The sequence below is a fragment of the Marmota monax genome, unplaced genomic scaffold, assembly GCF_021218885.2.
Source record: "Marmota monax isolate L192 unplaced genomic scaffold, Marmota_monax_Labrador192_F-V1.1 WCK01_AAM20220418_F8-fsc00008, whole genome shotgun sequence".
NCBI lineage: Eukaryota > Metazoa > Chordata > Mammalia > Rodentia > Sciuridae > Marmota > Marmota monax.
In genome coordinates this window covers 15,126,874-15,139,639 of record NW_026694432.1, presented here as the reverse complement: position 1 = coordinate 15,139,639, position 12,766 = coordinate 15,126,874, and the positions used below count along the sequence as shown (strand labels likewise).

The 12,766-nt window shown below is 45.6% G+C and overlaps 1 protein-coding gene across 5 annotated transcripts in view; it reads right to left on the bottom strand.

Annotated features, from left to right (window-relative positions):
- The window catches only part of Csmd2 (CUB and Sushi multiple domains 2), a 548,321-nt gene that overhangs the window by 205,189 nt on the left and 330,366 nt on the right, over positions 1-12,766 (bottom strand). For 2 of the 5 annotated variants that reach the window (XM_046468882.1, XM_046468883.1), the window contains exon 14: positions 1,950-2,054. The exons of the other annotated variants lie outside the window; for them this stretch is intronic. In XM_046468882.1, coding sequence (XP_046324838.1) covers positions 1,950-2,054 — 105 coding nt within the window. The remainder of the gene's footprint in view (positions 1-1,949; positions 2,055-12,766) is intronic. 5 annotated transcript variants of the gene reach the window in all.

Sequence of the window (12,766 nt, the reverse complement as noted above, 5' to 3'; positions counted from 1 at the left end):
TGAAGTGGAGAGGGATGCTTTTGTTTTCTTGAGAGAGGTCCAAGAAAATTTTAAGTGTTGATGAGAGGGAATGGGAAGAAGGGAAGCGGCTGAAGAGGCAGATGGAGGATGAGTTCCAAGAAAGTGCTACAATTGAATCTGAAATGTCTCCCAAAGGCCCATATACTAAAGCCTTGGTGCTATTGGATGAGGCTATGGGGAGTGGTAGAGCCTTTGAGAGGTGGGGCCCTGTGGAAGGTCATTAAAAAGATGCTCTTGAAGGGGATCATGGAACTCTGGCCTTTCTTGTCTCTTTTGCTTCCTGGCTGTGAGGTAGGTGGTTTTGCTCCGCCTTGTGCTCCTTGCCACAGGTCCAAAACAGGGAGCCAATCAATCCCAGCTGGGAACCTCTAAAACTCTGAGCCAAAATAAACCTTTTCGCTTTATAAGTTGATTATCTAAGTTATTTGTTATAGTGATGGAAAGTTGACTGACACAGAAGGTGAGAGGTCGGGGAGAACCATAGCAAAATGTGTGAATCAGTGGGCTGTGACCCATATGAAACTGATGTGGTAGATCATGAGCAAGGTGTTAAGAAACAAAACAGACAAACAAAAAACAAAAGAGAACAGAAAAGTATGTCAGTTCATTACAGGTAGTAAAGGTAAGCGCTGTTTGTGAAAGATAGGCTGCAATAATGTGCAAGTGTGCACTGAATGTGATGTAAAAATGCATTTCTTAATGTGATGTTAAAGGTGTCTGGAGATGCCTGACCTTAAGCATAAATGTGATTATATTAAAATTTTCTTCCTGATGTATAATCTATGGTGGGATTGGTTTTCAATAGGAGAAAAGATTGACCAGCTATTATAAAAGGAGAGAAGGATGGAGGGAGAGTGAGGATGGTCTGGGTCTGCACACTTGATGTTTTTAGTCTTTGGAAGTTGCATGGGTTGCCTGTGAGCTGGAAGGCAAGGTCATTCTCAAGTGCAATATGCAGGTGGGGAATGGGTCTGAAGAGGGTAGAGAATGCTTGGGGTAGTTTCCATGGAGAAGTGGAGAATAGCCTGACTTGAAAAACACAGATGGATTGCCAGGCAATGTCGCAGGCTTGATTGAGATGGGTGACCATGAATTGGTAGCAGTGCCAGTTTGCCCAATTGGGTGGTTTTTCTCCAGCAACTCACCCCAGCAGATGTGGTCCACTCAGATGGCTCTTGGTTCACTGTGTGTCTCTGGATCAGTAAACTGAGGAAGCCCTGCTGATTAAGGCTAGAGCTGGGCTGGAAGGGAGGCCTTGCAGCTCACCTGCCTTTCTTTTGCCTCTTTCTGCTCACCGTCATTTCCATCTCAGCTATCTAGATGCCATCTTTGGGACTGGGTCTTGGTGAAAGTTATCATTTAGCCTCACTGGTCCCAAGGAGGCTGTGTGAGGTTCTTAAGGTGACATGCATCAGGGGTGAAGCTAGTCACTTGGCAGCCTCATCCTTATCATAGATGAGATTAATTTTAGCTTGGTGCTCTCTGAGAATACTGAAGATGCCTTCTAGAAATGTACACACATTTCAAAAGGAGCAGCAAGCACAAATAGACAGTCCTGGCTAAATATGTCCTGAGCACATTAATTATTAAATTCATATTTGATAGAATTGGATCTGAAAGCCATGAATTTTGCCCAAGTTTTTGCATTTATTTATTTTTTTGTCTGATTCCCACCTCTTGAGGATTTGGACAATTGGTGTCCTGAGATGAATTGGCAGGACATTCAACAGAGTTCCCCCTCCCCCTTCTGTCTTCCATGACACCCATTCCATCTTGGACCTCGAGCTCTGTCTTCTCCCTGACTTTTACATTTGGAACATAAAAGGCCCTCTTTCTGGGTCATCTTTTCATTTTACATTCCACATTCCACATTCTCATTAGGGCCCCCACCCCACACACGCTTCCTAACTGTAGACCTCAATACAGACCTTCTCCCGAGCTACAGACATGGATGTGCGGTGGTCTCTGAAACGTCTTCACTAGGTGGTGTTTCAATGGCATGATGTGGCGTCTGCTGCCTGCCAGCCTCTGCCCTGCAGATGGGGTGAGCAGACACAGGATGGAGAAGCACGTCCAAGACCCTGTGCTGTTTATCTTCTCACAGATGACAAAGAACCCAAGACCCAGCAAAGGGAAAAAGTGAATGGGGTGAGCATGTGCGACTTTCAACAGAGGGAACAGAGATGGCCTGTTTGAGGAAGTGGCCTTGGAACTGTGGCCTGATGACAAAGAGCCAGCCATCCCAAGGACAACCACTCCAGGTGGAAAGAACTCTAATTGCAAACGACCAAGTGGGGAATGAGCTTGGGACTTGTGGGGGACAGAGGAGGACAGTGTGGCAGAAGCATGGCGGTGGATGGAACAAGAAGCATGAGATGAGTCGGACAGGATGGCAAAGGACTTTGAGCCCATGGAAAGGGGTCTGGGTTTTAATCACAGCAAGTTTAACTAAATATGTTCCAAGCTGAACCTCTGGTCTTCTCCCCCAAACTTGATTCTCCTAGATTCTAGAGTGTTCCCTGGCATCTACAGATGATTCAACCCTGCCATCACCCAGTGTGAGCTTTCCTTAGGCCCTCTTCTCACCTCCCACTTGCTCCCAAACAAACACCCATGGCCCAGACACACCCTAGACTTGATGCACAACAGCCTGATGTACAGCTCTACAGGAAATCCCACCGGCACCTTGAATGTGTGTCCAAAATTGAACTCTTTATCTATTTTCCAAAGCTTCTTTCATTCCTTATCTTCATGAATGACAACGTCCAATTGCCTAAGAGAAATATATCTACTGCTTCTCCCACGCTCCCACAGACAATCAGGAGCTAACTCCTGTGGGTTCTATCTCCTCAGTAATCTCTTGTACTTGTCACATCCTCATCACAGCCCTATTTAGTGGAGACCCCAGTCTCCCACTTTAAACCTCACTCCTTTGGAATCCGTCCTCCATAGTGGCTCAATATGGAGAGCCAATTTTGTAGATCACAATTGTCTGTTCTGGTGCATCCTTGCCTGGGACTCTTTAAGGACTCCCTGCTGCTTGCAGGATAATGTCTAGACTCCTCAAAGGGGCAGGGGACTCTCAATGGCCTAAGGCCCTTGCCAAGCTCTGTTATTTTTATCCTGCCTGCCCGCTTAAGGGACCCCACAGTCTGGTCAGATGGGCCCACCTGCAGCTCTACAAACGTTCAAGATTAACCCAAAGCTGTTTCTTTTTTTAGCACGTGTTCTTCCCTTGTTCATCTAAAAAACTCTGTTAAGTGTCATTTCTGGTGAGTGGCATGGGACCCTCCCGCCCTGCACTGACCCTTCCAGCTGTAGTCTTGAGTCTGCATTTCGGGTTCACCCCTCTGAGTACCTACACCACCCTTGGCTAAACTCCACATGCTTGAGGACCCCAGAAGAAAGCCTGCTGCTAACAGGCTCTGGTGGCCAAGCATCTTCCAAACGGAATCTTCCCCTACTCCTACCAGGTTAGCTTTGTCTCCGTAATAACACCAATCCCAATACTACTACTAGTAACTATAACAAAAACAGGAAGCCAATGCTTACTAAGAATTTTCTGAGCCAGGCACAGTGGTGCATGCCTGTAATTCTGTGACTTGGGAGCCCGAGGTAGGAGGATCACAAGTTGGAGGCCAACCTTAGCATCTTAAAGAACCCCTGTCTTCAAATAAAAATAAAACAGACCAAGTACTCCTGGGTTCAATCCCCAATACTATTAAAAAAAAAAAAAAAGATTAAGACTTTGCTGCATGATTGGCATTTGGAATACAACACTGAACAAGATATTTTTGCCTTCAAGGAGGCTGTCAGACAATCAACAGATAAAGTAAGTGTTGCTTATTGAGACAGAATGTATTATTTGTTCCCTCCTCATCCTTGCCATACATTCTTTTAGCCCTCCTACCAGCACCATTGTCCTTGGGCTTGGTCTTGTGATTCGAGAATTTGAGTGTGACATAAGCCCTTCCCAACAGAGTTTTAGATGAGTTTGCCAGGTTTGTCTGTCTCCCAGAGCTTTTCTTTTCTTCCTTGAGAACGGCACACCCTAGGTAGAGCCTGGTCCTTCAGCCTGGGTCCCAGAATGAGATAGTTGCTGTAGGGAGCCCAGCAGAGCAATGCAGAGCCACGATGACTGGCAGCCTTCATGGACTGTGAGCCAGAAATATATATTGTGGCAAGTCGCTGAGGTTCTGGGTCTGTCAATGCCAAGGCAAAAGTTGAGTAATGCATTTATCAAAGAGAATATGAGGAAAATAAACAAGGAAGGATTACACTTCTGGATAAGGATAGACATTCCCTCTGGGAGGGTGACAGGTGAGGAATGATGAGGCAGAACCAGCATTGCGAGGGACATTTCAATATGGCAAAATGCCAGCTGCAAAGGCACTGAGGTAGGAAAGTTTCGAGGGGAAGAATGGCATGAGATGAGGGAGAGAGGGAGGAGGGAGTTAACCATGGACTGCCTCTTAGGCCTTTGGCTCAGGGATCTCCCTTGGCATCCAGAACACTCGGCTGAGGCACAATCCCTTGCTTGGCATGAAAGTCTGTTGGGCCATAGCTTTATATGGGTGGCCATATAAAATATTGCCCACACTGGGACTCTTTTGAAAATTAAAAGTGAAACTATTAATAATCAGTAGAATAAAAGGTTGTATATTGGGATTGTTCAAGCAAATAAGGATATATGGAGACCCCACTCATGGTCCTTTTATTTCTGACCATAAAGCATCCTTTCTGAGCTGGCAGTCACTTCTGCTTCAAGTTCCTTCCTTACTGCCCATTCCCTTCTGGAACCGGAACCCCACACAGAAGCTCATTGATGAGGGTCTGATAGCTGTGGAGTGGTTGCCCACTATGGCCTTCCCCCATGCCCCTTAGAACCTCACTAGGTTCTTGGTTTCAATTACCTGTCTGCTTACCAGTCCCATCTCGGAGAATTACCCACAGCCTGCAATGATCCTGCAGCATGGGCTGATTCTGGCCACACTTCCAGAATGATGCCCACCCAACCTTCCTGGGGTTGCTCAGCCTCCAGACCCTCTTCATGGCCAGGACATGAACTGGGTATCATGAGCTCTTTCACTGCTGGTTAGGGCTGGAGGGGTCTCATGTCACCAGCTCACAGGACAGATTCTGACACTTTATGGAGCAAAGTGTGAAGAATGTCCCCTAGTCTGCCCTCCTTATAACTAGCTGTGTCCACACTGGAAGGCTCAGATTTTACCTTAAAAAATGATCATAAATCCATATATGTAGCCAAAGAAAGCCACCATCCCAAAGGTGGAGCAAATATGAATCCTACAAATTTTGAGTTTGCATCTCATTTTTTACTTACTAAATGTATACCTTTTTTTTTTTTTTTTTGGTACCAGGAGAATTGAATTCAGGGACACTCAACCACTGAGCCACATCCCCAGCCCTATTTTGTATTTCATTTAGAGATAGGATCTCATTGATTTGCTTAGCGCCTTGCTTTTGCTGAGCAAGATTTGAACTCACGATCCTCCTGCCTCAGCCTCCCGAGCCACTGAGATTACAGGCATGAGCCACTGAGCCTGGTCTAATTGTACACTTTGATGGTGGTGGGAGAGCAGGTATTTTACCTCTCTGAGTCTTTTCCCACATGTATGAAGATGGGATTAGTAACTTCTAAACTAGAGCTCTGTTGTGAAGACCCAGTGCCATGAAGTTGGGAGACAGGGAGTCTAGCATGTGCCTGATACTTGGGGGTATACGTTCATTCCCTGATTTGAAACAAGAGGGTCTGTGCCAGTTCTGCTGCTGAAGGCAGTGTCCCAACTCATGCTTCTGCTCAGTGTGTCTCTGAGTCTCAACTGGCCAACTGAGGCGGCAAAGGGGTTGCCTTCCTCCCCTGCCTTAGCCTGGCATCCACCAAACAAGACAACTCTGAGAAAACTCTAATAGAACCCCTGGTTTGAAGGAATGATTGACTGCTTGGTTGCCAACTATGAAGTGAGCTGCTGTCTCCTGTGGGCAGAAGAGATGCTCTGTCAGCTGTATGGGGTCCCTGGTGCTCACAGCTTGTACTGGAGAGATGGGTATTCTGTCATTCTTTTTTAAAAAAAAAAAAATTTTTTTTTTTTTAGTTGTTGGTGGACTCAATACCTTTTATTTTATTTGTTCATTTTTTTATGTGGTGCTGGCGATCGAACCCAGTGCCTCATGCATGCTAGGCAAACACTCTGCCACTGAGCTGCAACCCCAGCTCCAGTATTCTGTCATTCTCGAGCTTGACTGGGGATTCTGAGAAGCTGAGACACAAATGGCAATAGCTTCCCTGAAGACCCAGTTCCTCCATGTCCCAAGCAAAGGCTATTCACAAGTACTTCTTGCCCTTGTGAGGTCGCACAATTACCGGTGCCATGTCCCTAGAGCCCCTGTGTGACTCAGAGGGTGATATCCTTGCCACAGGAGCAGATCCCAGCCAGTCTCTGTGCCCTGCTGGGGTTAGCTTCAGTTTTCTTATTACCCTGTGGGCCAGACACAGGGATCAGCTAGGGAGAAAACTGGTTTGGTATTATGCCATCCCAAAGCCCAAGGCATTCCACATCCCAGAGCAATTCAAAAAAGAGTGTGGACAACATCTGTAACAGCCCAAAAGGAACAGAGGGAGGGAGGAGGGAAGGAAAGGGGAAATACCAGAGGATGATATTGGTCAAATTATATTTTTATATTTTGTGATTGAATAAATATGTAACAACAGAACCTACTATTATGTAAAATTATAATTCACTAATAAAAACTCTGGGGAAAAAAAGTGCTTCCGGGATAGTGGGCCCAGGCACCGGGTCTTGGAGGCCCTTGGGGCCTGTCCTCTTCTCATGATTCCTGAGTTCTGCTAGAGGTCACCATGTTTCCAACAGTGGTTTTAGCAGAAGACCTTTATTCAGGCAGATTAGAACCACCCATGCCAAATCACACCTCAAATCACCACCCACAGAAGACTGGGAGAGAAGACCTTCACCCAGGGAGACTAGAATCATCCATACCCAGTCACACCTCAAATCACCACCCACAGAAGACTGGGAAAGAATAGAGATGGCTGCTCAGCACCATCATAGGGAAGTCCATTTGGATTTCCCTCCAAGGAATCCGCCATAATCCAGGGGCATAGACTGCTAGCCTGAGACAGCTACCTTCAATTCCATGGGGGGGAAGCCTGGGGCTAGAGGCCCATGACTGAACTCCCTCCCATTGAGTCCCCCATAAGGTTGTCTTTGTACATATGGGAGGGCCAAAAGGGTTCTCCTAGAAAGCCAAGCCCTATAAGAGGTAAGTGGTGTCTTCTCCAAGAACCACAGAACACTACAGAACCACCTACAACACCCAGGGCTGACAGTGATGGATTTCTGTCCAAATAAGATGATGTATTCACCAAGGGGCCCAGAGAACAGGGGGAAGGATCCTGGTAGAACTCCACACTCTAGCTCCTGAGTCAGTAGCTGTGAGAACAGACCCTGGTTGGTGGAGCTCTGTGTCTGCCTCCATTGTTTTCTGAGTTAGACACAGTACAGCACAGCTGAGAAGATGCCCATAGCATTCAATATTTTACAGAGAAAAAAAGAGCTTGTTGGTTTGATCACAGCTGAAGAGAGTGACTGAGATACCCATTTCCCCACAGGTAGAGGTCAATACCCAGGACTAGATTATTGCAGCTTGGTCAGTTCCCCCCAGATGGCTGCGGTCCTAGCATTTCTTGGACAGGGCTCTTGGCTGTAGGAACATGGCCTTTGGACTGGGCCTTGGATTAAGTCATGTTTGCAGTTCACTTTTGGATAGATTCCTGGGTTGGACTGGACTAAATTTTGCCTATGTTACAATTATCCAAAAAGACTTCTGAGAAGCTTCCAGTTGGAATATATTTTTTTTTGTCTTCCTTTCTTAAAATACTTTGTGACCACATCTATTATTGTGAAATATGGTGTTTATGTCACTTACTAGACTATGAGCGCTTGGAGGGCAAGAACCCTGTGCCAACTATCTCCAATACTCTTCCCATGCTGAGCACAGTGCCCAGAACACAGTAGCCTCTCCCTCACATTTTGCTACATTAAAACTAAATGAAAGCAGGTGATAGCAACAACAGGCTATGATGTCAAAGTGCTGGATCATGCATCTCATTCCTTGCTGGAGGCCTGTATTTCACAGACCCAAGGAGACCATGACCATCATAATAAGACCATGACTATCATAATAACTGAATTCTGGCAGTCTCAGCCTAGCCAGCCTCAGAGCAGTGGCATATGACCATAATATACCATCTCATGCATCATTACCAGTTCTCATAGGGATGCCATCTTGTCAAGGGACCAAACCCTCAGGAAGGACACAAGACCCCACCAAGCAGCTGGAGGTTCAGAAATCTGGCACAACATCTAGGTTACCTAGGAAGGTCTTAGAACAACTCCTGGGCCCTGTCCTAAGTCTACCGGGTATTTTAGGAATGAGGCGAGGGCTTCCACAGTTTAAAATACCACTGAGTGATTCTAATTTTTAGTCAGGTTTGGGTTCCTTTTAGACTGGGTAGAACCACTGAAGGCATCTCATTCCCCTATAAAGTATTTGCCTATTTGAACATAAAAACAGTAAATGATATATGGGACCCAGACTGGTTTGGCAGGAAAAGTGTTGACTGTGTTCCTCTGGACCTTCTGATAGGAAAGCCTCTTCTGTGAGCCAACCTTCCCTCCAATCTTTGCCTGATCTGACCCTGGCCAGGGACACTGGATACCTGTATTCCCTCAGTTCAGATCCTACAGCCAGGTCCTGAGCCAAGTCAAGCCAAGTCTGGTGGCACACTGGGATGTTACGACCCCACAAGCCAGGGGGTTGGGCTCGGGAGGAGCTCAGATACTCATGGGCCCTCTAGGCTTTAGGACCCTCTCTTCCCACCAACCCTTTCTTAACATGTGTGCTCAGCCCAGGGACCAACCTTTAGAGCTGGTTCTGGTTTCTTCTCTAGTCTCTGTGCTGAGCAAAGCCCTTTTTGAAGCTGTGGCCCCTGGCTGGTGTAGGGGTCCAGCCAGAATTACCCCCTGTTCTCCTGAGTATGGAACTGATTCAATCCAGAGGCCTCTTTCCACCATCAAGCATTTGCTGTTTAAACACAAAGGCAATAAGTAATGTATGGGCCTCACACTGGCCCAGGAGGACAGGGGTTGACTCCACTTCCTTGGACATCCTGATAGGCAATGTGGGCAGTGCCTTTGTGGCCATCCCTTCAGCCCTTCTCCTAGCCCTGGACTCCCTCAGCTCTGGCTTACCCTGCCGTGGCTGCCCTGTGGTGCCAGGAGGCCCATCCCCAGCAGTGACTAAGCTGCCCACTCTCCAGGTCAGGAATAGATGCTCCCCTGCTACCAGCTCAGACTCCACTAAGGCGACCACACCTAGCTCTGCACCTCCCTAGCAAAGTGAGACCACGGGTTCTCATGTCTGGGTTTTTGAGACCTGGGTGGCAGAGGGAGGGTGCTCTGGAACTCCCAGGTTGTCTGCTCACTTCCTGGGGCCCTCTGTGGTCAGTGGGTCCTTGAAGGAAACCGAGAGCCTGAGAACATTACACAAAGCCGAGGAAGTTCACTCAGCCCTCATCACCGTCAGTGCCCTGTCACAAACATTCCCAGGAATCTTGTTTCCCATACGGAATCTAACACTTTCAGACCTTAGCTGGTCCCAACTCTGGCTCTGAATACTTGAAGGAGGTAATTGTCAAGGACTCCGGTTATTGAGATCATATTTTCTGGGCCGAAGGAGAAGATGATTGAAATTGCACTTGTCCTGGAAAATCTGGGATTATACACTTACAGGGAATACCAGTTTTAGTCACAGAGGGGCGGGAAAATGGGGACACGCTTTGCCTGTGCACGGAGCACGGAGGTTGAGGTGGGAGTGGAACTAAAGAAAAGTACCTGCCAATTTCAGAAGAAAGGTGACAAGCCACGTATGTGACCTATATGAAGAAAACCACAGAGCTGCTATATTTAGAAAAATGAAAGTGGAGTACCAAAAGAGAGACAAACACGTCATGGATCTGGGTGGGAAGCCTGCGTATTAGAACAAAGCCCATTTTCTTTGAGTTAATTTACAGTTTAACAGGAGTGCACACACAAAGTCCCAACAGGATAGCTTTTTCCCACTCTGACAAAATGATTCCAAAATTAATCTTGAACAACAAACAGATGAGAATAACAATGAATATTCTGAAAGAGAAAATAATTAAGGAAGGAAGGAATTGTTTTCAGCTCTGCTAGATATTAGAACATATTATAAAACAACAATTAAAATTATTCAATATGGGGGCTAGGAAAGCCAGAGCAACAGAACAAAGTGGTGACTCAGGAAATAGACTTAACTACATTTGAGGATTTGGTATATGATAAAACAATCCATTTCTCTCAAATCACAAGGGAAGTGAATTACTTAATAAATTATGTTGGAAAACTGCCTAAGAGTTTGGACAATATTATACATTCATCTAAATAATCTCCAGATGGATTAACAAATTGTAGTTTAACAAATCAAATTACTGACAAATAACTAAAAATAGAAGAGAGTATTTCTCAGATCCGTGGCAGAATGATAACTCTGTCAGCTTTGAAAAGAAATCATAAACATTGGGGGATTTGTCTACATAAAAATGTAAAACAACTATACAATACAAATTAGCAAACTAGAAAGGGGGGAAGACAAGATAGAGGATTTCTATCCCATGATAAAACAGAGCACCTTCAAATTGGATTGGAAAGTACCAAGACCTTAGGGTGCCACAGTCCCCACATGGCACTGCCCATGGCAAAGGCATCATGTCTCTGTTAGACAAGGCTGGACCCCATGTGGCTGTGGATAGGCCAGGACTGAAGTCCCCATCCAGTGTCCTGGGATGGAAATTCTGGAACCTCTCCTGACATGTCTTCCATACTTCTTGTCCTAACAGGGGCATGCTCTGCACAATGGATGGGGTGACAGCCTCTTTCCCACACTCTTATCCATGGACCCCACTGGCCTTCCTTACTCACATTCCCTAGGCAGCACCTACCCTCTAGGAACCCCTGCAATCCCAATTACCCAGCTAGTAGTGCATGTGTGTGTATACACGTGTGTGTGTGTCTGTATGTGTATGAGTGTGTGTGTCAATGCATCCATGGAACACCTCTCCATCCCTTGCACAGGCCCACACCTCTCAGCTTCTCTTAGAACCCACTACTGCAACTTGGATGTGTACTTTACCAACAGGCCCCAACACTGTCTTCCCATTTTCTGGTCAACCATTCTAACAGAGATGGTGCCTTGGAGAAGGGGGCCACGGCAGCCTGTTCATTTAACACATATTTATTGAGCATTGCCACAGGCATGCTCAATAAATATGTATTAAATAAAAGACTGGGCCCACAAGCTAGGCATGGTGGCACATGCCTGTAATCCCAGCGACTTGGGAGGCTGAGGTAGGAGGATCATAAATTCAAGTGTAAGACCAGGGTTTGAACTCTAGAACTGCAACCCAACTGAACCGGACCAAACCAAACCAAATCAACACAAACCAAACTTAAACATATCTATGGCATCAGGACTTCTCATTGAAAAAAACAAATTTTAACGCTCAAGGAACCATTTCCTTTCTTGTCTGTCCCTGCAAGGGGAGGGCTCCGGAGCTTAGTCATTCCAGTCTAGATTCCCAGAACTTGTAACACTTACAACACTGGGCACTTTATAGCATTTGCCAAGGGGTGGGTGTGCCATAGGGACAGATTCTACTCATATGTATTAAATTAGCAAGTTTTAAAAGGCCACACAGATTCTTGAGGTTTAGTGAAGCAGATAAAGGTTATAAGCCATCTACGTGACCTATAGGAAGAAAACCACTAAGCTGTTATCTCTAGAAAGTGAAAGTAGATGAACATAAAATAGAGCTATGCTGTTTGTTGATAGCAAGGCCGAAGGCTACAGGAATCTCAATCTTACAGCTTTTGTTATTGACAACATTTTGGGAGAATAATATAACTGTGTGCATCAGAGTTTAAAAAAAAAACATTCATACTCTGGCCTGATAACTGTACTTCTGGTAATACATCCCAAAGAAATAATTTAAGAGGAGGAGAAAAAGCCACGGGCAGGAGGATGTTCATTATAGCCTTATGTAAAATAATTGAACATGATCAGTTGAATAAGTCATGGACCATTCACTAGAGAATATTCCATTGATCTTTAGAAGGAGAACTGTGGAAGACACAGAGCCACATGGTAAGACAGACGCCACATACAGACTTGGAAACAATGCAAAATGGTATGTTTGCTTTGATTGGAACAATATGAAAGATGTGCAGACGTGTAAGAAACAAAAAGCAATGGACAAATTTGAACCTGTTTTTTTTTTTTTTTAATTTATGGGAGGGAGATTAAGAGTACTTTCTTCATTCAAATCATTAAATTCATTTAAGCTTTTAAAATACCGGAACGTACCAACAGCCTGTATGGAATATTGGCTCTTGAGTTGAAGATACTTTTTTTTTCCACCTGAGGTATTGGGGATAGAACTCAGGGGTGCTTTACCACTGAGCTATATCCTCAGTCCTCTTTATTTTTTATTTTGAGACAGGTTTCACTAAGTTGCCCAGGCTGGCCTGGAACTTGCGATCCTCCTGCCTCAGCCTCGTGAATTGCTGGGATTATAGGTGTGCGTCACAGCAGTGAGCCTGTAGGTTCTTCTTGATAGAGAGTCACAACA